The 27,312-nt window shown below is 45.3% G+C and overlaps 2 protein-coding genes and 1 long non-coding RNA gene across 8 annotated transcripts; 1 reads left to right on the top strand and 2 right to left on the bottom strand.

Annotated features, from left to right (window-relative positions):
• Nucleotides 1-332: 332 nt before the first annotated feature.
• LOC311351538 (uncharacterized protein) lies at nt 333-2,087 on the bottom strand. Of its 3 annotated transcripts, none has more exons than XM_084471686.1 (5): nt 1,975-2,087; nt 1,825-1,889; nt 1,381-1,694; nt 1,049-1,113; nt 333-393 (listed from the first exon to the last, which is right to left on the bottom strand). In XM_084471686.1, the coding sequence occupies exons 1-4, from the start codon at nt 2,083-2,085 to the stop codon at nt 1,109-1,111; spliced, it is 495 nt and encodes a 164-aa protein (XP_084327812.1). In that variant the 5' UTR covers nt 2,086-2,087; the 3' UTR covers nt 333-393; nt 1,049-1,108. The 3 variants fall into 3 exon arrangements, with proteins under 3 accessions (XP_084327812.1, XP_084327814.1, XP_084327813.1); XM_084471688.1 differs by having other exon boundaries at nt 1,381-1,676; XM_084471687.1 differs by having other exon boundaries at nt 340-393; nt 1,035-1,113.
• A 3,123-nt stretch (nt 2,088-5,210) lies between these two features.
• Nucleotides 5,211-6,185, bottom strand: LOC311351475. The gene is made up of 3 exons (XR_014636738.1): nt 5,956-6,185; nt 5,771-5,836; nt 5,211-5,411 (listed from the first exon to the last, which is right to left on the bottom strand). It is a non-coding gene; the product is annotated as an uncharacterized lncRNA (long non-coding RNA).
• A 1,928-nt stretch (nt 6,186-8,113) lies between these two features.
• rprd2b (regulation of nuclear pre-mRNA domain containing 2b) lies at nt 8,114-26,919 on the top strand. Of its 4 annotated transcripts, none has more exons than XR_014636763.1 (11): nt 8,114-8,343; nt 18,009-18,138; nt 19,691-19,923; nt 20,337-20,389; nt 20,478-20,604; nt 20,709-20,884; nt 21,180-21,462; nt 21,569-21,829; nt 22,250-22,417; nt 22,528-24,678; nt 24,924-26,917. XR_014636763.1 is itself a non-coding variant. In XM_084472051.1 (10 exons), the coding sequence occupies exons 1-10, from the start codon at nt 8,148-8,150 to the stop codon at nt 24,624-24,626; spliced, it is 3,726 nt and encodes a 1,241-aa protein (XP_084328177.1). In that variant the 5' UTR covers nt 8,114-8,147; the 3' UTR covers nt 24,627-26,919. The 4 variants fall into 4 exon arrangements, 2 of the variants coding, with proteins under 2 accessions (XP_084328177.1, XP_084328178.1); XR_014636764.1 differs by having other exon boundaries at nt 22,528-24,706; XM_084472051.1 differs by having other exon boundaries at nt 22,528-26,919.
• The last annotated feature ends 393 nt before the right edge of the window (nt 26,920-27,312 follow it).

Below are 27,312 nucleotides of genomic sequence, written 5' to 3'. Positions count from 1 at the left end.
GATATGGGAGGGGGGAGGTTAGGATATAGGGGAGGGGAGAGGTAACCTTACCTCATTAGGGTAACATGCATGTGTATAATAAAAATTACCATACAACAAGCCACACAACCGGGTCATTTTAAATGATTTTATATCATAAAACATCAGTATACATTTCAACATCTGTGCACACAGTGAAACAATTCTGGGATGTGATAAAAAAAACAATGGTTCATCGTGAGACCATCTGACCCTAACTCTGTCCCTAACACTGAACCATGAGGAACCCGCGAAGGAACCCTTGAGAAACAAGGAACCCTTGACAACCCGTGACTTAAGTCATGTCCTGCGAGGGTAGAAGTTGCATCTGAAGTCTCCACCGTCCAGCTCCGACGAGGTGCCGTCAGTGGGTCACTGAAATGTTGCAAGAGGAAAAACACAAATCGTTAGACTCGTAGCATAATCTATGTTGCTAGCCATAGGCCAACAATGTCAATGAGGCCATGCCATGCCATGGCCAATGCCATGTCGATTATGCTATGAGGCTACCATGTTGATTACACTATGGGGCTACCAATGTCAATTATGCTACAATATCAATTATACTATGAGGCTAATGATATAGATAACTCTGAGGCTAGTGATGTTGATTATGTATCAGGCTAACAATACCCATTATGCTATGAAGCTAACGATATCCATTATGCTAGGAAGCTAACTATATCCATTATGCTAGGAGGCTAACGATGTCCAGCTAGGCGGCTAACCAGATTCCGGGTCTCCCTCCAGATAGGTGGCTCCTCCTCCATAATTTTTTTAGTTTATATAATTTGTGGTGAAGAAAATACTTTTGTTTTGAGAATTCTACACTAGAAACACAGTGGTAGTAGTTTATTATTCTTTGGACACCTTGTTTAAATAATTCTGGATCAAATCAAATTTTAAACTTCAACATGAAACATGCACACACTTGGGAATTTGTAATTCAGGAATATAGTAAAACATTCTGTGAATTTAACAGCATAGCTTTGGTGGTGAAACGATGTAAAAAAAACCTGTTGGTATTAACCTTCCAAAGACTTGAGCAGTCCCATCGTAGTCCTCGTCTCGCTCCTGGTGGGTCGTCAGCTTAATCTGTTCACAATACAAACACACATTAAAAGGGTGATGTTACGTTACCAAGTGTGAGTGTGACCAGCTGTTAAGTTTTAGTGTCCACCTTGATGTACGCTGGATAAACTATAGTAGTAGCAGCTGATGTGACCTTAATTACTTCAAATCACAGCTTTGGCTAAAATTCACAGAATGAAAAATCGGAAGGAAAAACTAATGAAGCCCCTCTACGATCGTTTGAAATAATTAAAAAGAACCTCCAGGTGTCAAGTGTTTGGTTATGGTTACCCTCCGGTCCACAGCCTCCGGTCCAGCCTGGTGCCCCATTCCTGGTCCAGGGGGATCTGGATACCCTCTGGTCCAGCCTGGTGCCCCATTCCTGGTCCAGGGGGATCTGGATACCCTCTGGTCCAGCCTGGTGCCCCATTCCTGGTCCAGGGGGATCTGGATACCCTCTGGTCCAGCCTGGTGCCCCATTCCTGGTCCAGGGGGATCTGGATACCCTCTGGTCCAGCCTGGTGCCCCATTCCTGGTCCAGGGGGATCTGGATACCCTCTGGTCCAGCCTGGTACCCCATGCCTGGTCTAGGGGATCTAGTTACCCTACATTATAATTAAGTGCGAGAAAAGCACTAGACACATCCACATAATAATAATAATAATAATAATAATAATAATAATAATAATAACAATAATTATTATTATTATTATCATCCACCCTGGTGACCCATACCTGGTCCAGTGGGATCTGGTCACCTGCTGGTCCTCAGCCTCTGGTCCACCCTGGTCCAGGAGATCCTGTGAAGTCAGACAGCATCTTTATAGACCCGTGCACATCGCGGTCTCGAATCTAACTACCAACCCCCCCGCAGGAGCCCCTTACCTTGAGCTGGAACGACGATGGAGATCTTGGGGTGCTTTGGTCGTCTTGTTGCAAAATACAGCCAACAGACTTACCTTGAGCAGATCTAGTAGTTTGTTGCTGTTGGTTCATGTACAAATAATTGACTAAACATTTCATATCCCCCCCATTTAGCAAATAATTCCCACCCATAAACAAGGCTGACAACGGTACAAAATAACAAACTGTTCTCATGCCTTGTCTACTTCCTTACTCTCTAAAACATTGCATGCACATTGCATGAGTGTTGCCTTACTGATCAGGGTGTGATCTGAGTGACCAGAGATGCATGCTGGGATACTGTGCCATCTGACGCCTACAGTTCTGTAGCGGTTCCCCCTCAGGAGAAACCAAGTTTTCAAAAGGCTGTCGTGACATCAGTTACATGACCTGGAACGTCCGTCAAGACCGTGACAGGGACTCCCCAAGGAGAAACGCCAAAGGGTAGGCTGTGAGGCTCCCCCTCTCGGCGACTAGAATACAACCCAGCTCTTACAGGAGAGAATCATGGCGCACATTTCAACGTTCCTCTTCATAGACCTTGAAGCCCCAGTGAGGCTTTCTTCACCTCTTCTGAAGAAGAGCACACCTGCAGCTCGACAGGGACGCTAGTTGGGATGTTTCCAAGATGGTTTCCGATTCAGCCCGAGAAATACTTGGATCTCAGGGCAGGAGTACAGGAGATCCAGAGGGCTTGCCAGCAGTCCATCATGTTGAGGTTAGGTAGGGAAGCCACATTGCAGAATGTTTCATCTTCCATCTTCAGTTGGTTGGTTTCTCATCCGATTCTGTCCATTTGGAATGCCGTTAGTCCATCATCCATTGTACCAAGTAGCCATTGTCGCTTCCCATTGTTTGCATGATTCAGTCACACTACAGTCCAAGCTGCATGACACTCCAGTCATCCTGTCCAGTGTGTAGAAGGTCGAATTGAGATCCAGATGCTAGATCGCTCCAGGCTCTTGCTGTATTGAACACCCACTTTGTTATCCTCTTTGATTTAGGCCACAGACTTGAGTCATCAGAAACATCCGACCAAATGACACTCAAGGGTGTTTCAGGAAGAGTAGCATCCTCCTATAGCTGAAAATTAAAATGTTCAGGTAATACAAGCCAAGTAGAAGTAGAAAAATTTCCCCTCACACATGTGGTGCCCAGTACCAGGTTAAAGATTGCCCCTCTCACACTTAGTGCCCCATGCCAGGGCAACGATTGCCCCTCTCACACTTAGTGCCACATGCAAGGTTAAAGATCACCCCTCTCACACTTAATGCCCCGTGCAAAGTCAACAATTGTCCCGCACACACTTAGTACCCCATGCCAGGTTAAATATTGCCCCTCACATGAAGTAGTGCCCCATGCCATGCAAAGATTGCCCCTCACACTTAGTACCCCATGACATGCAAAGATTGACCAGTACCAGGTTAAAGATCACACTTCTTTATTTTCAGTTATTAGATGTGTATTAGTTGTGTATTTACACAATGACAATACTCAAAGGAATACAAAGTCAAACGAGAGGAGAGACCAGTGGAGGGTTTGTAGGTCTTTGAGAGAGGAGAGACCAGTGGTGGGTTTGTAGGTCTTTGAGAGAGGAGAGACCAGTGGAGGTTTTGACAGAGACCAGCGGTGGCTTTGTAGGTCTTTGAGAGACGAGACCAATGGAGGTTTTGACGGAGAGACCAGCGCTGGGTTTGTAGGTCTTTGAGAGACCAGTCGAGGGTTAGACGGAGAGACCAGTGCTGGGTTTGATGGAGAGACCAGTAATTTTGTAGGTCTTTGAGAGACCAGTGGTGGGTTTTTAGGTCCTTGAGAGAGTAGAGACCAGCGGAGGTTTTGACAGAGAGACCAGCACTGGGTTTGTAGGTCTTTGAGACGAGACCAGTGGCGGGATTGACGGAGAGACCAGTGTTGGGTTTGTAGGTCTTTGAGAGACGAGATACCAGTGCTGGGTTTGTAGGTCTTTGCGCCCTGCCCTTCAAAGAAAAGAACTCTTCCCGGGGCTCCCGCCAGCTTCTCCGGGGTTGTTTGCGTTACCGCACTGGACGCCTCACGGCGCCTATCTCCGCCTCTCCAGATTTGGGAATCTGAACCCGACTCCCTTTCGATCGACCGGGGGCGACGGAGGCCATCGCCCCGCAGAGACGAGAGACCAGTGGAGGGTTTGTAGGTCTTTGAGAGGAGAAACCAGTGGTGGGTTTGTAGGTCTTTGAGAGAAGAGAAACCAGTGGTGGGTTTGACGGAGAGACCAGTGGTGGGTTTGTAGGTCTTTGAGAGAAGAGAAACCAGTGGTGGGTTTGACGGAGAGACCAGTGGTGGGTTTGTAGGTCTTTGAGAGAGGAGAGACCAGTGGAGGGTTTGATGGAGAGACCAGTGGTGGGGGGGCTAGGGCTTCAAAGCGTACGGAGGGAAACGTTGGAACGTGCTCCGTGGTTCTCCGGTGCAGGAACCAGGTTGGGTTCTAGTTGCTGAGAGGGACAGCCCTCACATCTCGCCCCCTGGTGTGTCTCCTTGAGGAGTCCCTGTCTCCATCCTGAAGGACGTTCCAGTTCATGTAACTGACGTGACGACGGCCTCTTAAACACTAGGTTCCCCTGAGGGGGAACGTCTACACAACTGAAGGCCTCAAACAGCGCAGAACCCTCGCATGCATCTCCGGTCAGTCAGTCACACACCCTTATCAGTAGGACAACACACATGGGATGTGATGCAATGATGAGGAATGTAGTAGGAAAGTGGACGGATAAAGTATCTTCTAGGGACGAATGAGAGAGAGAGAGAGAGAGAGAGAGAGAGAGAGAGAGAGAGAGAGAGAGAGAGAGAGAGAGAGAGAGAGAGAGAGAGAGAGAGAGAGAGAGAGAGAGAGAGAGAGAGAGAGAGAGAGAGAGAGAGAGAGAGAGAGAGAGAGAGAGAGGCCAGAGAGAGAGAGAGAGAGAGAGGCCAGAGAGAGAGAGAGAGAGAGAGGCCAGAGAGAGAGGCCAGAGAGAGAGCGAGAGAGGCCAGAGAGAGAGCGAGAGAGGCCAGAGAGAGAGCGAGGGGCCAGAGAGAGAGCGAGGGGCCAGAGAGAGAGCGAGGGGCCAGAGAGAGAGCGAGGGGCCAGAGAGAGAGCGAGGGGCCAGAGAGAGAGCGAGGGGCCAGAGAGAGAGCGAGGGGCCAGAGAGAGAGCGAGGGGCAGGGCCTACGTGGGGCGGGGCAGGGCCTACGTGGGGCGGGGCAGGGCCTACGTGGGGCGGGGCAGGGCCTACGTGGGGCGGGGCAGGGCCTACGTGGGGCGGGGCCTACGTGGGGCAGGGCCTGAGAACCGGTTCAAACTAAACGCTGTCAGCCCACAGCATTAAAAGAAAATGTTGTGACTTACAGTTCGCAGTTTCTTCGTGGTTCGATCGTGATACTCACAGAATCTGTTTCTTCTTCTTGAGCTGTGAAGGAGAGCAACGAGATTAGTTTTACGGCGTGTGTGTTTTTTAATTAGTGATTAATCCAATAAATCCAAATAAGTTATTAAAATAAGTTATTTTTCCCATCTAACTACGACGGTAACCGAGTGCGGAGTCATTGTGTGACGTCATGGCCCCGCCCCCCTACGTCTTCCGCCGCCAACTCCATCATGGAGTCATTGATAAATATCTGCAGCCGCGTCACCCGGCGAAAAATATCAATTAACTCAATTAAAAACAGCTTACGACGACATACATCCAGAACTACTATTATTCAACTTATCAAGTAGGCCTAGAGTAAAAAACAATTAAGATAAATTATAAATAAGTGTCCTACTCACAGCAGGTCCGGATGTAGCGGGCCGTTTTACTTCAAAAAGTGTTCGTTAATTAACCCGACGGTCAACCTGGAAAACGAAAGGACCAGACGGATCATTAGTTACTTTTATAACTTCAACCGGACGTTTCTAACCATGTCAATATTAACCGTGTAATGGAGACGGCTCAGCGTCTTTTTCAATCTAACCTGTGGTGGAGCCAACAGCTGACGGAGCGCGAGCAGCAGCAGCACAGTGAGGCTCAATGGAGACGCAGCGCGATACGCCCCGACACCCGCGAAATAATCAGCGAATAATCAGCGGAACTACATGCAGGTGTGCGCCGCCATAGATGTGTGTGTGTGTGTGTGTGTGTGTGTGTGTGTGTGTGTGTGTGTGTGTGTGTGTGTGTGTGTGTGTGTGTGTGTGTGTGTGTGTGTGTGTGTGTGTGTTGAGCGGCGGTGGGAGTGGGTGGGTGGGTGTGGGTTAGGCCTACAAACTGTGGGTGTGTGTTTGGGTTTGTGTGTTTAAAAGGTGAAACACTATATATAGTGTAGACAGGCCTCCAGGGTGAATACATTTCAAAAAAGATTGTGTGGCTAGGTGAAGCTGTGAGGAGGCTCTTGTCATTTAAATCCACAAGCAACATATGTGTAATCCAGGGCATATAAAGACTGGGACCTGAAAATAATTACTTCCTCTCCATTGAAACCATTTATATTTTACGATCTCACAGGTCCCATGGGGACCACCGGAAGGGGCGGGACTTCGGCACTCTATAGGTCCATAGACCTCTGAAGAATAAGTCCCGCCTCCGAGGCTCCGGTTCCCTCGGTCAAATGTCTATGGGAAATAACATGGGGTTTTTGAATGAATGATTGTCGGTGCCGTTAAAATAGCATTTATAATCGTTTACTACTTTAACGGCACCGACAATCCAAAAAGCCAGTCGAAACTAGATGGAAAATGTGTGTAGTTCAAAACGTGACGCAGCTTTTACTTTTTCGCCACCTACAGAGTTTGCTATGTACAATCATTCAAAAACCCCACGTTATTTCCCATAGACATTTGACCGAAGGAACCGGGAGCCTTGGAGGCGGGACTTATTCTTCAGAGGTCTATGGTGCAACCGCAGGCAAATCTTTTTTTCGTAGGATGGTAGGGGCAAGTACCGCCTTTTTCAACTCCGATTGGTTGGGAGGGCTCTCCTCCGATTGGTTATGGCACAGGGCAGGCTGTCGGCTAGTCTACCCAGGGCCAATGGACTGTGGGTGGACAGGCTTGTGGGGGGGATTATTGTTCAAATAGTTTAATAACATAACTAAATGTCATGCGGCAATATGTCACAGCCACAGTTAAATAAATTGAAGTCTGGCTCTCAGAAGAGAAAGGTGAAGAAAGACAGGGGGAGAAGGCAAAATTGAGGAAGTCAGGTTCTGACTAACTTATTTTCTAAGAAAGGTTAGCACAAACCCCAAAAAGATGAAACCCCATTCTTAACTACCTCCGTTATCATTGCTAAAACGAACAGAGACAACCCAAAGCAAGAGCAGACAATAGGCTACATTTTCAAATGATGAGGCCTTGGTTATTAAGGATAATTAAAGTGTACGGTAGGCTAATATTGCAACAGCAGGCTTCTGATTTAAAGCAACCTAATATAAAATTAATACTAAGCCGTTATTAGGCTACATGATAAATAATAACCTATGGCATATAGGCTAGTTAGCCGCAGACGTCATTGCATTACAAAATGGCTATAACATCCTTATTGGATATAATAGTTTCATTAAATAGTTTCTGTTAAGCGGGATGCAAGTTAGGACCAACACATCTCTCTCACAGAGCCTTAATTGACTCTGTGTTGACTGTTCTGTTGTTATAAGCCTATTTGCTGGTTGGGAAAACTTGGAGCCTAATTGTTAGATGTTGTTGTCAATGTTACTCCACTGCAGTGTACAATAGTCGCGTTACATTTCTCGCTGCTTTCCATACCTAGATCCCTCTGTGTAATTGTGTGAACTGCACTGCACACCGCTGGGCAAAATCGTGCCGTTTTATTCAATGCATAAGTCTGCTTATGTGCTCTTTAATAGGACGCACTTATCACTGTTGGATTGAGTTCGTTTACTTCTGTTGGTGGTAGACTAGCCGACAGCCTGCCCTGTGCCATAACCAATCGGAGGAGAGCCCTTCTATCCAATCAGAGGCGAAAAGGGCAGTACGTGCCCCTACCATCCTACGAAAAAAAGATTCGCCAACCGCAAGACAGCGTTGCCAGATTGGGCGGGAATTCTGGCCCAATCTGGCAACACTGGCTGCAGCGCGTGCACCCGTCGGTGCCTCGGTGGGGCTCTTGAACATCGCGAGGAGCGGATGACCTGCAGAGACAAACACAAAGATGGCGGCCGGTTCTGGAGCTGCAAGCGGCCATGGTGCTCGCACCTCCACGGCTGCTTTGGAAGCGTCTCTGGACCGTCGTTTTCAAGGAGTATCCAACACCATGGAGTCGATACAGGGGCTTTCAACGTGGTGCATTGAGAACAAGAAATACCACACTCTAATTGTGCGGTACTGGATGAAGTGGCTGAAGAAATGTGAGTCGCAAGCTACGGCTAATTCCCTGCTAGCTAGCTAACGTTCGACTGAAGCAAAACAAATAAAGCGTTGCTGATTTGACGTTCTTTGCACGTGTAACCCCTGCTTTAGTACTGATAGGTCTGCCCACTATCACCAGTCATCCAGCAACGACGACCTAAAAATCTGTCGTCCATTGCGAGCGAGTTGCAACGCTTCTACTATTTGATTCCACCAGTGCCCCATAAACCATTTAAGTTGTTAGGGAACTGCTACCCAGACTGTTTACATCAGGGCCTCGGGTCAGAGTGTTGATGGGCTGGCAGGATTTTTAGTGCTTTTTTTAAACAATGCAGAACAAATACAAGGGCTTGTGCATCATGTAATGTTTTCTTAGCATTGAGAGGATTCAAGAGTTGTTGCTGTAAAATCCTAAATCAACGTGTGTGTGTGTGTGTGTGTGTGTGTGTGTGTGTGTGTGTGTGTGTGTGTGTGTGTGTGTGTGTATTTATGTTTGCGTGTGTGTGTGTTTAAATCCAGTCACAAAATGGAAACGTTCTTTTGCCATGTCTCGTAATATCTCCCCATAATAACAAATGATTTAACCATTTACTACCAAAAAGTAACTAACATTACTATGCTTTGAAAATGCAGGCACTCAATGCGATGTACAAGACCTTATGTAAACGTGTACACGACGGTTTCATGTTCAAATGGCCTGCATCGTACTTATAAAAGCTGTTAAATGTTTACTTAACTTAAAGTTGCAGTGTGTTGCATTGAGTGGCATATAGTGTAACACACTTGGAAACTAAATGAAAGTTGGAAATTGAATATTGCATTCATAAGTAGGTTTTCATTAGTGTATAATCCTATGAAAATTAGGCATTGTTGTGTTTTGATACCTCAGTTTGAGCTAATATCTACACAGGGAGACGGTCCTCTTCCACAGAGGCTGCCATGTTGCACCACTCAGGTTCTACAGTAGCCCAGAATGGACAAACAGTTCTATAGAAAACACTTGAATATTTTTTGTAGTAAGGAGTGTGGTGTGTTATCCCTATGGCTACGGCCCATTTGTTATTATTATTATTTTTTTTTTGTACCGTGTGGAAATGTTATAATGAGCCAAGTTTTATATGAAATGCGTAATACCACAAGTGTCCTAGAAGCTTAACACTCTCTTGGACATGGACATCAACCACTGCACAGAAGGAGCTCCACACATCCACACACGCCGCGTGTTGTATACAAAGGTCCTCGAAGCTTAACCCTCTATCAACCGCTTCAGACGGTCAAATAGTGTAGCGAATGAATGAATGACAGTTCACGGTGCATTCCTTAATACATCCATGTTTTGGAAACTTTCCTTTTGGTTAGTTTCCCTATTTGATAACTAAAAGTACGCTCTCACTCTTTTGGAGAGAGTTGGTATCCAAAACGAAACCGTAGCGAATACAACTGCAGACCATGTTATCAAAGCAACCTATATTCACAGGAGGGGTAAGGGGGAGTTCAGTTTGTGTTGATACGATTTGCTGTCTTATCTCTGCACATGCAAAATAAATGCCCTAAGTATCTTTTATGTATGAATTAATTCATAACGAAAGGCTAAACTGCACACAAAATGTATCAGCATTGTAGCACATTTAACACATGTAGTGCAAATGAGATGGATTAGGGTTAGGCATAGCCACTGAATACTTTATCGGCAGAGCCTAGGATAGTCCACTGATTGTCGGTTATATTCAGCATTTTGTTGCTACCTCTTGCTTCTCAAGAAAGCCCTATTATTGCATTGCATTAGCCCTATAATTGCATATAAAGAATTCTAATGTCAGTTGACAAATATATTGGCATGACTTCGGTTTCAAATTGATTTGTTATCAGTTATTTGGATACTATAGGCACTGGCAGCATATCCCTTGGAGCCAAATTGATCTGTAGGTCTTTAGACTTTGTACAGATAACTCTTGAGAAACATGTAATAACCACCCAATATTTGATTTTATTAATTTAATTGTAAATATTGGTATTCTTGATTGGAAGCTTAAACAAAACGGTTGAAAGGTTATTTGTGATGGTTGCTTCCTTGTTTCACCACTTGCTGTGCCTGCGAGGTTTCCATAGTGAGTTCTGGGGAAGATATTGATGATAAGAAATTTATACAAGTTGCCTGAAATATTTATACAGTTTATTATAAACTGTAATAAGTTGGCTTTACTTAAAAAAACTCATAGCCTCAGAAAAAATAAGTTAAGTAAACTTAAGATGGTGAGTTAGAATAACTTTTATTCAGAGTGTAAAATACTTACGTTAAGTAGTACATGCACTTTTTGAGATGATGTAACTGAAAAGCCCTGCTTTGTGATATATTACATTTTGTGTGCACTACTTTTTTCAGGTTCACTTAATTTAATTAAACATCTAATTTCCTTGAACTTGGAGAATTCTACTTTTTCCAATTAAAACAACACATAACATAATTGATCTATTAAAAACCTAATAATCCTCTTAAAACAATGCATTAACAATGCTCCTTGCGTTGATCAGTTGCATCACAACATTCATTATCATATGCCAAAAGTTGTTCAACCAACATTGAGTATTAGACACAAAGCATAAGTTAGATCAAATATCAGGCAAACTTCCTGAGGAAAGTCTTTTACATAGTCCATGACAATGCCTCCAGTGAAGATGGGCTGAAGGTGACACTGGTGAGGTTAGAACAGTTAGATCAGTCAGCACACCAACTGTGACAGATTCTAGGGCATCCTCTCTCTCTGTATCCTGCAAGAAACAACGCATGTACTTTTATATAGCAATTTCTGCTACCCATTTGATTTGCTCCCGTTATGAAAACCATAATTTTTGATGTTAAAGTATTTGCAAGAGAAGAGATCTCTAAATAAGCATTCAAGCTGCATTGGTAACGCACAGTAGCCAAGTAACTATATATGTTATGAATAAACTAAAGCTATGGAAGCGTATACGAGGTCCGTCTGTCTTCGAAAAGTGACGCTGTCTTTTCACTCTATACTCCTGCTCATGAGATGTAAAATTAATTAATGACTAGGGATTATGTGGTCCCTTTCCGCCAAATTACTGGGTTTTTACATACCTTACCAGATTAATTTTGGAGAAGTTGGATCACAATGCACATCCCTATACGAAAAGATACAGACCTCGCTGTACATGGTGCAGACAGAGTTCCTTTTTTGCTTTGCATCTGTAGGGAGTACTGGATATCATTATTAAATAAATGCACACCAAACAATTTTTCTTGTCAAGCATGTCTTATAGAAGTTGCTGGTGTTGGCACCTTGAAGTCAACAGACCCAGTGCAGTCACATCTGGTGTTTAACGATACAGAGACAGAAAATATTAGTTTTAGAAAGGACAGGTTATCTGGGTAATAGAAATAGGTTGGTCCGCATCATGAGCAAAGCTAACATTTATTGACAGGCCTTTGAAGTAGCGCCTTAGCGTCATCAATTTGGATGACTCCAATGGCGTTTTTCCACTGTACTTTTCTGGCCCTGCTCGACTTGGTAAGACTCGGAGTGGCAGCCAAGTGCAGTTGGGATTTGCATTTCCATTACAACCACTGCTTGGCGCTGCGTCTTTAACCGATGACGCACTTATCTTGAGTCGATGACGCACTCATCTTGAGTTGATATCCCAACCAAACACACGCTTATTGTAACCTATTTGTGTTATATTATAGCCTTCTGTAAAACTGTATTGACTTATTTAAAATACATTTCATATATTTGGGTTGTTTGAGGCAGACGTAACACACAATGATATCCACTGTGATTCATTCAGTTTGACGTTCAATGTTTCAGATGAGTATTGTTAACACATTGGCCAATGTTTGACACAATGTGCTTGATAAAAGGTAAAAACTGCGATCTGATGGTGTGCAATATTGTCCAATGTCCAGTCTTTAGACAAAGACTCATTTTGAGAGGCAACTGCTCCAAACAGCTACCAGGGCTGACGTCCCCACAGCCCCCAAATAGGCGGGTCGGGCTCACTTTGCACAACCTCGGAGCTGGTCCATCTCGGGGGTTGCTCCAAGCGTTTCAAACAGGTAGTGGAATCGCTGTACATTTGTCTCTGCAAGCTGATGTTTTTTTCATCTAAAAAGGCAATTCTGTCTGTACTGAACATCAACTGAGAAATTGGGTTGGTCAAAGAACTCCGGCCATTGTTGTCTTCTTGGAGACAGGGATGTTCCAGCAGTTGACGGGATCCCAGTTGTCTGCTGTGCTGATCTTGATGTCTGATGTTGTGCTGGGTGATGACAGGGTTGTTAGCTAGAGATCTTCTAGAGAGATCTCTAGAGATCTCAATGTAGCTCTTTTAGGCAAATCTGTTATTTCAGTCAAATTGCAGAGGGAATGACTGAATGAGTGAATGTTTATCCTTTTGTTCCGGATATCTCCTTCATTGAGACCGCTCTCAGCCATAACACATGGCACATTTGAAAACTCAACCTGATTAAAAAGGAGCAATCTGGGTCAGATGCCAACATTTCAGTCTTCACATCACTCAGCATAATATGTACAGTTTAAGTGTAACAAGCTGTCTGCCGCTAACTCCATGACGTGGGGGGAAAACTTATTTCAGTTTAGACAAGTCGGTGACAGAGAGGGTGGCGATATGGCTGCTACGGAGCTCACATGCTTCAAGATGCTCCTCATACCATGAGGTCATGAGTCTGCAGACAATATTATGGCGGTATTGGTCACCACAATCTTTGCTTTTTGTCTGAAATGTGGGAGCCTTTAGCAAGATCCAATTGAAATGACCGTATCAGCACTGTACCTGATGCCATCTTGCAGACAGAAGATGATACAAGTCAGTTCTGCTCATGCAAAAGGTCTGGCGGGAAACCTAAACAAGAAAATGGTCCAAGCTTTCACTTAGTGTGCAGCTTCTTTTCACACCAAATTGGTGTGCAAATGATACAATCCTGCAATACGACCTGCACATTTATTTTGTTCTTGGTGGAATGAGCCTGTCCGCACTTTCTTGTGTTGCATTTCCTCCCACTTGGCCTCACCAAATCGACACAACCTACTAACTTTGATGCTTTCGAAGAGCACTGCTAAAGAATGGGCATCTAAATGTGATCCTGTGACCACTAATACAGTGCCTTTTTATGCTGACTCGCAACTGTTGACATATACACTATGTTGCTCAAGACAAACAAGGTCCAGAATAAGGGTTTCACCACAACCAAAGTCTTTTATGTCCTGGTATGATTTGGGAGTCACGCTTAACGTAATACCAAATGCGTGCTGTGTTGGCAAAATACTGTCCTTCCACACACTAAACGACCAAGTGACTAACTGTATCTTAATCGTTAGGTCTGTGTGTGGTCTCTCCGATTTTCTCAATTTTAAAATTTGTCTAGTGTGTACCCAGCATAACACACCGGCTCTTTGTGACTTCCGTGCCCATGAAAGGAGCGCTGTCTATGGCTTCACTCACAATCTCAGACCGGGTGTCCAGCTACAGTGGACAGCGCTGGTATAATGGCTAGCCTTCAAGAAAGCCTTTTTTGCTCCACATTGCGGCAACTATATAGATGTGAATGCACTATAGCTGCAGTTGTTTGGCTATACCTTAGGCTTCAGTTAAGCAGTTTAGAGACATAATTATATTGTAATCACGCTCGCTCATCTTCCGTTAAAGCGATGGAGCAGCAAGTTAGTTTGACATGAAGCAGAGAGAATTAACAGGGAGCAGCCTTGACCTATCAGGTCATTGATACTCCAGTAATGTCAACTAACATGGGGAATGGGATTTTTAGTGCAAACCTACATTAAAAAAATGAAACTAAAAACACAGTTACAGGAGAGCTACGTTCAGATTGAGTCTACTTGCTCTGTTTGTAGAGTAATATCTGATCTCCAGAATCTGTGACCTACTCTGTCTTTTCATTGGATCTGACACTAGGGCTGTGCAATTAATCGAATTTTGATCACGATTTCGATTCTTGGGTCAAACGATCTCCAAATTAATAAAATTGAGTTGGAACGATTCTTTTGAAAAATTCAAAAAAAAAAAAATCCAAAAGAATCATTCCAAATCGATTTGGAACGAGTTGGAATGTATCCAACTGGATACATATTTATTTGTACATTATTTCGAATTTGAACATTTTCAATTTTTTTATTTGAACATTTTGTGTAGTTTAAGAATTTGGAAAACTCTGTTACAGTGAGTTTTTTTTTTTGCCGAAATGCTGAATAAATTCATTTTATTTTCAAACTCAAAAAGAATCGTTTGAAGAATCGTGGTTTCAATCTTGACCAAAAAAATCGTGATTCTCATTTTTTCTAAAATTGAGCAGCCCTATCTGACACCCTGCATATTCATTCTTCTCCATATGCCTCAACACCAAACCCCATAAGGGTAGTTACCATTATGGATATGATCTGGATCCTATTAAAGATAAGATAATGTCAAATGCAACATGATGCTGGGAGACTTTGCACGGGGGAAACAACTCTGGGGGTCCTCCACACCCGTGAATCTTTATTTTTATGCATCAAGTCCTCTGCCACTCTCAACAGGAATGTAAAGGAAAGGAAGAGTTAAAAGTAAAGCACAATTGCATTAGATTTAAACAGAAAAAGAAATTGGTATTATTGGAAGAAGCAAGAACCTGTTCTAATTAATATGAACTAAATATGAATAATATTATTAGCACATGTGCTTTCAATGCATGTTATTATTATTATTGTTAACCATTTTAGTCGTTTACAATGATATATTGAGGGGGAAAACTCTACCGAAGGTATGTATACCGGGTCATTGCCACTTCTCCACTTTCTCATAGAAATAAATGCTTTAGAAGAAAATGCTCATCATGGGGCAATTTTGCACATTTTTCACTATTACTGAAATAAGACAGTTAGAGTAAATGGGGAAATCCTATGTATCCACCAACAGTTTGTGTGTTCTGCTCCTCTCCCGAACTCAGGTAGCGGTCTTTTCATGGCTTTAAAGAGCCTTTAGTATACTGTTTGACGTCACAACCAAGGCCCACTGGTGGCGAGGGTTGCTGTGTTGGTTGGTGCTCGAGAGAGAGGGTTGTGCTTCTCGGCGGGTACTTGTAGTATAATGCCACGGTGTGTGTGGATGTGTGAAGCTCCTTCTGAGCCACGGGGGATTTTGTTGTTTGCATCTTATTTGTCTAGCTTGTTTGGTTAAGCCGGTTAAGGTCACAACGTGTGGCCCAGTTGTGACCTGCTTTTTACTGTTGTAGCTGGATACACTTCTAAACAGAGATTTAAATGTTATGCATCGAGGACCTTCTGAAACGTTAGACATATCTGGTAAAAATCTATTTCAGTTGGGCTATTACTTGGGGCAGGATCCTTTTTGTAATCTGCCTGTTGTGAATAAATATAGACTGGACTGGTTCTAGAGAGGACTGCTGCTGCCACAACGTCTCTTTGGTAGATACATTAGCCTTCCATAGCAAATGAAAGTATTAACAGCATTTTCTGGCAGAAATAATTAATTAAACAATTGTTATTTGCTTTAGGTTTGCCTTGAACTTGTTTTGTTTTTCTGGAATTTCTTATTTCTTGCAACATTCAGTAGAATCCTTGAGTGTTAACAAAAATGATGTACATCAGTTTCTAGTCTTTAACTATGGCGTATGCAAGCAATGTTTACGTATTAGCAGGGAAATCCTCTGTGTGCTGTGTTGAGTCAAAAATGGGTTCTTCCTCTAGGCCTGTCGTCTGTATGGTTTCACTGTTGGATTACAAGACTCTAACCTGCAACTAGACCGATCATTTAATGGCTTTATTAAGCAACCTGATGAACCAATGTACTTTTAAAATTTTATCTTGAACTAATATCCATCCAACGTCAAATTTAAGCAATATCAGTTCTAGATTGAGGTTTACCATTTTGGATTGGATTTGGATGGGTTGCTGTGCTTAGTGAACACTGGGCTTGTTAGAGATTTCTTGAGGTGTCAGAGCCTCCATTAAAACTGTTACATTGTTTATGAAGCCAACCTGCTATACTAAATGCTTGATCAGCCACCAATCTTCCGACCAGAAGTGGCCTTGTTATCAAAGATGGAAATCTAATGTTGTGTAGCTACTGTGGTTTCTGCATTTTTGGAAGGTGGACTGAATGGTTGATTTCATGATTTATACCTGAATTGCTAACTGGTTATCTTTTGATCAAAATCGAAAAAAAGCTTAAGATACTACTGTCTTGTCCTAAAAAATAAATAACACACACGGTCCACACAGGGGCAGTTGATGCAGCGCTGTCAGATGGGCTTTCTAGATACTCCTGTACTAACAGCAGAAACGTAACAAATGACCACCCGCCAGGAATGCCCAGACAGAGCAGCCAATCGGGTGCTCTGACTCATTCCACCACCCCTTTTTGGGTGAAAGCAACCTGCCTATTTGGTTGGCGGTCAATACATGTTTTTGTTTTGAGTTTTTTTTCCAATTGAATAGCTTCATTTAAGAATATCATATTGCTTGATGGCTATTAGGAGCCCAAATCCTTGGCCCTTTAAAACTTCAGTAATTCTAACCGCCTCTCGGTCTCCAAATCCGTGAGCGTGTGCAGTGGCATGTAAAAACGGCAAGCTTAGGCTGCATTCAAACCAGTCAAAGAAACACACCCTCCCACACTGCTTTCAGAATTCAAAGTCCTCACAATGCCTATAACGCAGCCACTGTCTTCGCTCATCATTCCTGCTGCCACTGTCTCAGCCTCTCGAGTCTGAGCATGGGCAATGGCATGTAAACACAGAATAAAAACCTTTTGTGTATTTGTTTGTTTTTGGACTTGGAGACACTACCAGTTTGTATGCACTAACCTTATTTGACAAAGATAATCTTTAGGAACACGTCGACGCGACGTGAGGAGGTGAGGGGTGGAACTGAAATCATGGCTGATTCACATCTGGACAAAGACGATGTAAACACTTTACCTTAACAGACCAAATACTAATACTTTGGGTAAAATACTTTTACTCACTCCACGGATGGCCTGTAGCCACTGATCTTTCACCGTTCTCCGCTCTTTGGGGAAGTAAAGAAAAGTTATATGCCTGCGACTAGTTTTTCCAATTAGGCCCCTGCCCTTTTACAGCGCTTGTTTTCAGCCAAAAGGGCATGGACGGTGTGAATACCCGAAAGTGACGTACGCCTGCTCTCTATCTATAGTGCTAATGTTTTTTTTTACCAAGCAAAGCGGTCAGGCAGCAGCTCCTCCTATAGAGCCATTTTTTGGTCAATATAAGGAAGTACCCTTCCCTAAACTTAACCAAACTAATATGCAATTTAAGAGTAGAGGTCACTCATTCCTGTGTTCAGAAGGGATTAAGGTCACTGTTGAGTGTATCCAACTAGCTCTACAACAGTAAAAAGCAGGTCAAACACGTGGCTGCCAGGTCCTCAAAATGGTTGTATAGTTCCAGTTCATACTAGTATTTTTGCTTGAGATGCCAATCCCTTGTTTAAATGTCTTTCATTTTGTTTCCATGTTGAGCATTGTCTTCCTGCTAAGTGAATTTCTAATGCGTATAAAAAAAGATTCAGAGGAAAATAATGGTTTCTACGTTTGGCTGTGAACAAATATACTTTGAGTGGCTCTAATTTCTCCTTCATGTGTTTCTTTTTAGCGGACACTAATCATCGCCTGAATCTCTTCTACCTTGCAAATGATGTAATTCAAAACTGCAAGAGAAAGAATGCCATTGCCTTCCGTGCAGCCTTTGCAGAGGTCCTACCAACCGCTGCCTACCTGATCAAGTAAGTCATCTCACATCAACAGTCGGGTAACAACTTTGACAAGTGTTGAGAGTGCAGGATTGCCTTGTGGTTAGAGTGATTGCCTTGTGGTTAGAGTGATTGAATCCCACAATAAATGTTCTGCGTTTGAGGGCCAATGTCAACAACCAACCTGTAGGGGATCCTTGAGAAAGATGTGACTGTGTAACTGCTATGTGTACACTATTCACTGTAAGCTAACCAGAATATTGCAATTTAATATTTTGGTATGCTCTTATTGATTTATGAATTTATTTGTTTTCTTATAAACCATTAGGTGCCCCGTGTGGCTGATCTTGCCAAGATGAGTGCAGTGTATGTGAGGATCATGTGGATGTTCTGGTCACTGCTGCCCCTAATGTTTTATGTGTTGTCGACGTGCAGTGGCTAATGAAGATTCCCTCTCGGGGGGGGGGGGGGGGGGAATAATAAAGTTAATCAATCAATCAATCAACTGTAAATCGGGTTACCGAGCAGTGGGCAACCGGCCTGGTCAAAGCCCTGTTCTGGATCTTTCAGTGTGATGAAAATTTGGTTAATATCCCTTCCACACCTCTACTCTGAAGTGGTGATTTAGAATTAGGTGATTTAGGTTTTGATGCAGTTTCTTCCATAAGTCATGTTGAATGGACAATGATCTGCAGCAATTATTCAGTCACTTCAGTAACATAGAGGTATTTCTTTATGTAAAGTTATGTTCTTGTATTATATATTTTTTTGAATATGTACAAGCAGTTTAGAGACAGCATTCAAAGGTGTTTATTTGATCAATGTTGATGATGAGGTACTATGTAGTCAGGGTAAAGTGACGTGGGAGGGGATTAATGTCATGTAGTCATGTTGTACGAGATAAACATCCTAAAATAAACACATTTTCTAAAACTTTTAGACACCCCTCCCGCGAATGACAACATGGCTGCACTTTTACATTTACATTTACATTGAGGGCATTTAGCAGACGCTTTTGTCCGAGGTGACTTATAATAAGTACATTTGTCAGAAGAAAAGAGAAACGTCTATATCGCTGTGGGTACAGTAAGGATGTTAGAAACGGATGTCATAGTGTCAAGCACTTAGAATCGCTAGGTTGACCCATTCCCTGTATACAACAAAGATAGCTATGATAAGATGCTACACAATGCTAAGTAAAAAAAATTAAGCGCCAGGAAGTACAACACACATTGCGTGCGTACAATGGGTAGTTTTTAGGAGAGTAAGCGAGGAGAAGGCGGTGGGGGTAAGGGGGTAGGCTATGCAGAGTCAAGGGGAACTCTGAACAAGTAAGTTTTGAGTCTCTTCAGCGGAAGCTGGTCAACTAAGCAACTAAAAAAAAAACAGAAAATAGAATAATAATGAAAGTGTTTTATTGGTGCCTCAAATTGAAGAATTGAAATCAAAGCATTGTGTTAGGAAATGGTTGCAACAATATCACTATCTCTGTTCTGCAGTATAAACCTGTTCTGTGTCTCTAGTCATGACTAGAGCTGGGAAGGTGCATTAGTAACCTCTGCTGTGTCTGCTTGGTCGTGCCTAGAGATGTGAAGGTACGTAAGTCCGTGGAGAGGATCTTCACCATCTGGGAGGAGCGGAGCGTGTATTCCGAGGAGCTGATCACCCAGTTCAAGGCCGGACTGACCAAAAAGGACCGGGAGAAGGAGCGCGAGAGAGAGCGGCAGAAGGAAAAGGAGAAAGAGAAGGAGAAAGAGAAGGAGAAGGAAAAAGAGAAGAAGGAGAAAGAGAAGGAAAAGGAGGCTCAAGCTCCACCAGGTTGGTCCATGGCTGTTAGTCACGTGACGGGACTTAGTTGAGTGTTGATCATTTGGTTTCGATGTGTTTATCGTTAATGTAATGTTATGATTTTAAAAATAATTGCACACAGCTTATTTTGTTTTTCAATTTCTTTTTATCGATAAAATGGCACACAATTTTTATTGCATAAATATTCTGTTTGGCTAAATGTCATATTGGATGTAAAACCTGACTGCAGCAGAGAAGAAAAGAAGCATCTTACGGAATTCACTGTGCTAAAACTATCACTGCTCATTTCATGAACATGCATTTGGACTTGCACCATTGGTCATCCTGCATGACCGTTAACCAATTGATTTGCAACCTGTTATTTATAAATAATACTCTGAATGTTGTTGTCTGACACGAGCATCTCGTATACTTCCATTCAGCTCCAGCCAACCCCAAGGCAGCGCTCAAGTCAAAGATAGTGGCAGAGTTCACCGTGAGTACTCGCCTTGCTCTAACATTATCTTATTTCTTAAAACGCCGCTGTATGACAGGTGGTTTCTTACCCCCCCGTGTGCCTCCAGCCCAGCTCGTTCATAGACCAGCTGTCGCTGCACAAGAGGGCGATAGAGGAGGAGGTGCTGAGGGAGAAGCAGCTGGAAGCTCTCCGGGTGGACGTCTGCAGCACCGAGGCCCTCAAGAGACTCAAAGGTGGGTGACCCCCGTGCGCCTCTCAACCTCCCCTGAAGCCCTCGACTGCCCTGCTCCCACCCCCGGTGCGCTGAATGCTCCTGCTCCTCTTGTTGCCTCTCCAGACAAGGCCGGCGGGAACAAGTTTGCCACGGACTTCGAGGAGGGCAGTCTGAAGCTGCAGGAGTTTGTGAGCTTCCTGGAGGAGCAGCTGCCGACAGGGCCCCCCCTGCAGGACGCCCTGGGGAACGCAGACATCTTCTATGAGATGCAGTACAAGGAGGTCAAGATCGTGGCCAACGTGAGTGGGGTTTATAACCGCTGGCCCCTGTGGGTTGTTTCCATAAAGCCTGAACACTTGGGAACCGTGATTATGGACTAGTTACACTTTCTGTCATGGATATAATACAATAAAACTAGTTTTCCTCTTGACCGGCAATGAATGAATAAATCAATCGAGATCCACACTAATAAATTACAAATTATAGTTAGTCCGGTCATATAAAACATTTAGTTGTACACAATGATGTTTTCTTACTGCTTGATAAATGTCATTTCTTAGTCATTTATACCTCTTATGTCTTGGTGCGCCCTAGGCGTACAATGCCTTTGCCAGCCGCGTGGCTAGTCTGAAGAGGAAACTGGATGCCCTAAAGTCGTCCCTGCCGGGGGCCGAGGACTCTCCGATCCCCTCACCCTCCGAAGACGCCCCCTCGCCGTCAGGCTCCGACTCCCCCTTCATGAACCTGGGAGCCGGCAGGGCGCCCCTGGACCCTGAGCTCGATGGCAAGGCCATGGATGAGGGGGACCTGGTCAGAGACAACCGAGACCCAGAGGATATGGACATGTCTGAAGAGGAGGGGGACTCTAGCAAGTCAGGTTAGTGGCCACCACCTCACTTTAGTGGTTCCCCATGATGCCATGATAATGATTTGGTTTGATTCGTGTATGAATCTATAAACTTGATTAAAATTACTCTCACCAGTTGATGAAAAGACAGGAAAGGCATCCCCCGCTGTTTCCAAGACGACCAAAGTGTGCGTTCCATCAAAGCTCAATCTCCCAGACACCACAACAAAGTCTCCCAAGACCACTCCCCCTGCCTCGGCCCCCACGCCACTCAGCCCGACGGCCACCGCTCTCCAGAGCACCCCCGCCACGACGCTGGGGGTCAACCTGGCCAACGTGGACCTGGGGAAGATCAGCTCCATCCTCAGTTCCATTACCTCTGCCATGAAGAATACAAGTATGTGGGATATGGTGAAAATCAAACCGAGTATGACTAGCGACCCAAATGTATGTATTTGTATTATTCATAGTATTGGTAGAATTTGTTTGACAGTTGATGAATGTCAAAAAGCATTGTTATTTCCATTAGGTTACGTTGACTGTTCTTGTATATGTTGTTGTATTAAACTCTGCTGGCATCCAATGCCTTTACTTATGAACATGGGGAACATGCAGACTTGTAGGCCACTTTTGTTTTCTTTCAATCAGTAGGCCATGTCAAAATAGATGATTAATTGAAGCAGGTAAGAAACACAATATGAAGCGCCATGATTAAAGTGAGTATACCATGCATAAAGGAAACGTTTTGATGTTTCCTAAATTCAACAATGTTAATCTTAACTCAAGGCCAGCGTTGTTCTCCCCCTCTGCCTATCAGCAGCAAGCCCCTCATCTCGGCCCTCTCCTGGCACACCCACTACGCCTTCGGGCCAATCAACAGCCTCCAAAGCTGCCCCGCCAAGTCCCGCCCTGGCCAGCATCCTGTCTCGTGTTGACATCACGCCTGAGGGCATACTCAACGCTCTGACGAAGACAAACACCTCTGGTGAGCAGCACATTGGTCAACTCGTTTTTTTTACCAGATTGAAGTTGTAACCATTACTAATTGTCTTATTTGTCTCCTACATCCCCCACCTGATTTCTTTCTTGTCCCAGGGTTGTCTTCGCTGCTGCAAAATGTAACAAATTCCAACCGTACTTCCCCAGAATCCTCAGCCTCAAAGACCCCCGTCACCCCGACCACCCCTAAAAGCAAGCCCTCCCTGGGGAACAGCCTCAAACGGGACCCCCCGGGCAGAACCAGAGATTGGGAGAAAGGGAGAGAGTTGTCTCCTCCTCCTCCTCCACCGCCCCCTCCCTCTCGCCCCGCTGCTCTCTCCGTCGCTGCCCCCCCCAGCCTAGAGTCCAAGATCAACAGCTTCCTGCAGGGCAACCCGGGGTTCAGTCTGGGGCTGGGAGACTCGAGTCCCCTAGGGGGCGACTGGGTGGAAGGCACCCCGGTGAGGGACGAGGCTGCGGGCACCCCCACGCAGGACGAGATCATGGACACGCCTGCGTCGGACTCCCTGGGCTCGTCCGCGGGCCACAACCTCTCCCCCACCGCCTACCGCAGTGACCCCTGGGACGCCGTCATCACCCCCACGTCCAACAGCAAAAACGAAGACTACCTGGCCTCCTCTTCCCGCTACGGCCCCGGGCGGAAGACCTCCAAACATAAGGACGAGGAGGGTACCACGAGGAAGCAGGCCCCCTCCTCCTCCGCCCTGGTGGAGGCTCTGAAGATCAAGGAAGACGCACTGAGCACCCAGCTGAAGGCGCTGAGGAACGCCAGGCCCGTGCTCGACAGGCGGCCCTCATCCGGCTCTCGCAAGGCCGGCCCCGACGACGGGGCCCGGGGAGGGAAAAGAGACGGCAAGGGGAAAGGACGTGAGGGCTATTCCCCGGGGAGGGAGGGGAAGGACGGTCACTTCCACCGCATCGAGACACTGGTGTCGCCCTGCACAGAAGCGGCAGCGGCGGCGGCCGCCGCCCCTGCTACAGGTTACCCCAATGCAGCGCTCACTGGGGAGCGCATCCAGACCGTAGAGAGCATCCGCGTGATCGGCCGGGACTCGAGGCACGGGGGCGGGCCGCCTGGCCGGCAGGGGCCCGCCATGTGGTATGAAGAAGAGGAGTACATGGATGCCCAGCCCCTCTCTCCCCGTTCTGGAGCCCCGGGTCCTCCTAACCGCAATATGGGCCAGCCAGGCCCCGAGGACAGGGCGCTCCCGATGCCACCGCAGCATCCGCATCCGCCACCGGCCCCACACCACCTCCCACAGCACCATCATCCTCCTCCACCCCACCCTCACCACCCTCCTCCCCAGAACCAGTTCCAAATGGCGTACCACGGGGAAAGCATGCAAGCACCATCCCACCCCCACCCTCACTCCCACTCCCACCCCCACCCCCACCCCCATCCCCACTCCCACCAGCCTCCTCTCTCTGCCTTCTTCGCCGGCCCTCCCCCACCCATCCCCCGCCCCCCTCCCCCGCCCATCCCCCAGCGCCCGCCCCCTCCTCACAGCTTCTCCGGCATCCCCTCCGCGGTCATGGTGGGCGGAGTGCTAGTGCCTGTCGACCGGCCCCTGCCCCCCCCCCCTCACCCTGGTCGCTCTGATGGCCCTGCGCGGGCCGGGACCGGGTTAGGACCTAGAGGGGGCAAAGGGGGAGCTCCACCTCCCCTGATGTCATCGCTACTCGGCGAGGCCCCAAAGATGCCCCGCCCTGGCACAGTGAAAGAGCATTTTGTACCCCGTCATGCACCCCCCCTGCACCGCCCCGGCACGCCCGGGGCTCCCCCGCCTTTACTGGGCCGGGTGAAGGAGCCGGTTGGCCGAACTCTCTCCCACTCCCGCTCTCCCACTCCGCCGTCCCCCAACACGCCGTCCCCTAGCTCAGAGTCTGCGCCTCCCCGCTCCTCTGCCCCCGGCAAGGGCCTCGCTCTGCTGCAGCCCCCGACTAGCCCGCCGGCACACCCCCGCAGCCACGGCCCTAACAACCGCGGCCCGCTCCCCCTGCTGCACGTGCACGGCGCTCGGCCCCCTATCCTCCCTCATCCCGTTCCCCAGAGACCCATGCTGCGAGGCCGGGCCCCTGCTCCAAGCCTTCACAAAGACCACCCCGGGGGGTACCACGGCGGCAAGCGCCCCGGCCCTCCGTATACAGGTCCCTTCCATGCACCCAAGAGACCGTTCCTACCCCCGCGCTACTGAAGTGGTCGTCTGTGAGAAGCCGCGGCGCTAGTTGCAATCCAACACGGCGTTGGTGTGTTTGTGTGTATAAAACCATACTGGTATGATCCCAGTTATCTTCACTATACGTAATACTCCGGCGTGAATCATAACTCACAGTTCTCATCTTTGGTGTAAATAGCTTGTTGATACAAACCAAGTAGCCAACTCAGTCAGCTTGTACAGTACAGCGCAGTAGAGTCGTATCGCTGCTTATTAGTTCTCTAGTGCAGAGTGTTGTTACCAGCTCCTTAACCTGCCTCCTCCTTCCCCCTTCAGCTACAGGAGATGAGCTTGTGGGAACCTGGGAGATGGCTCACAAACAGTTGGAGTAGAAAGGAAACCACAGGTGGTTATTCTGTCTTGTTTTTTAAGTGATTCTCCTTTTCGCCCTGTTTCTGTTTCCTTTCTCTTTCCTCTCCTTGAGAATGGGGGGAGGTCTGGTCGTGGTGGGGGGAGGGGGGTCTGTTTGAGGCGTACTGATTGATGTACAGGATAATGATAAACAAGTACTTCTAAAATAATTTTTATTTCCTAGAGTCTGGATGTTTCCTAAAAATAGTTATTTTTTCAGAGTAGGGAGATGTACAAAGACGGGCTGGTTTTGACTCGTACTATTTCGATTTCCGTGGTTGACCCCATAATGACCTCCATATTTTTGTGTAAATAATGTTTCTCTTCCTGCGTAATCTTCCACAGCTGCGTTATCTCCCGTGTGTACGTCAAATCATTTTAAATGACAAGTCATTTACTTTCAAGCTTTTCTTTCATTGGAGGCAATGATGGTCTTCCCTCCGTTCTGCTGTTCAAAAACAAGTGGAGGCCTTGAGAAAGCTTTAGTCCAAGAAGAACGTCTCGACTGTCACACACACACACACACACACACACACACACACACACACACACACACACACACACACACACACACACACACACACACACACACACACACAACTGTGTCTTCTCAAGACCACAAGGGGAGTGACGATTACTTTGAAGTGTGTTTGTGTGCGGGTGCTTGTGTGTCGGTATGCATGTGTGTGCGTTTACTGTTAGAATGGTTGTCATTGCGATGGGAGGGGTCAGTTTAAAGAACGCTCCTGCCAGTTCTACATGTACTGACTGATAACAATAAAATCCAGAGTTTCAATTAAACTGGGGGGGAGGTACTTTCTTTGGTCAGTGGATCTGTTTAATGCACGGTTTAAAGCCATTTTCATTTTCAAAGTTTTGATGGTGATTTATTTTGTTTGTCTGCTAAATTAGTTTTGATGATTTTCTTTTTCTATGTAAATGAACCATGTCATAGAATGAACATTTATGAGCTGGCTTGTTGCTAAATGCTTCCTTTTTTTTATTTTTATTTTTTACTTTTTATTACTCCGTTTGCAAAGTACGCGCAGATACACTTTCACCCATATTTGAAGCAGAAAAAACGTTTTAGAATTACTAAAGGTCAAAGTTCATTGTTTGCTATGCCCTGACCTAAAGTTACCATCCCGAATATACACTTGAGTATCCATTCACTGTGGTACACCAAGGTACTTTATAAATGTATCTTTCATTGTTGCTTGCCGGTTCATTAGGTACCTGTATGTACCTAATGAATTGGCATCTCTGTGTATAATATAATGCTGCTACACACACACAGTATCACCCACATAGACGCATACAAACACACATCGTTTAAAGTGGAATTATAAATAAATGAAGCAGCATCCAGTGTCAACAATACGAGATGGGCCAATGCTGTCATTGTAAATATAAAAGATGGAGGCTGTGTTTACAATGTTTATTTTTTTTTCTTCATTTCGGTAACCTCTTCCTATCAATAGAAGAGGGCAGTCAACCCCACGATTTACCTTGATATCTGCTACATGAACTTGTACGCTTTCTTGTTAGTTTTTTGCGCTTATTTATGTTCCCATTTACAGGAGGAGCACCCCCAAGGAATCTCTGTAAATAGCCATGCTGTGGCGTGTATTTCTCTGCTTAAAACATTACCCGAATTTGAAAATTGCTTTTGATGTAAGAAAAGCTGTGTGTTTTGGGGATGGTCCATGTTCTGAAGAGTTGAATTGCTGTTGCTATACCCTCATCAACGATGCTTTATCAATGGCCTATCAGAGTCCAATCCTTTCAGTGTGGTTTCTTCTTTGGTTGTCGAGAACCAGTACACATTATGCAGTGGTAGAGCGAGTATGACCACCGCAAGGGCATTTTGATCTTCACAGAGCCCTTTCTCTACCTTGCAAGCCTATCATGGAGAAAATGCCACGTTTGTTCATTGATATTTCAACACCGCTGCCATGATAACTCATTGATCCTGTTTTGAAATATTGCTTCAATTTCAACACCACTTTAGTAACTTCAATGTTTTTTTTTAGCATACTTCACATTTTTCACAACACCTTTTGCAATAGTTTTTACCGAAGACTTTGTTTTTAAATCTATTCACTGAAATATCTGTAGTACACTGGCCACTTGTTTTTTTTGTCTGAGACATGGATTATTTAACTAGGTCATCAGTTAGCTACAACTTGCCTAAAATGAAAGAGATTACTGTTGCACAAGGCAAAATAATTATCACTAATGTCGAGCATAGTTCCAATTGTGTTATTTTGATTATTTAATTAACGAACTTCACAGCATGCAGGCCACCTTTAAT

Source organism: Micromesistius poutassou (assembly GCF_964030765.1).
Source record: "Micromesistius poutassou genome assembly, chromosome: 8".
In the NCBI taxonomy this organism is placed as follows: domain Eukaryota; kingdom Metazoa; phylum Chordata; class Actinopteri; order Gadiformes; family Gadidae; genus Micromesistius; species Micromesistius poutassou.
This window is presented reverse-complemented; position numbering and strand designations above follow the sequence as displayed.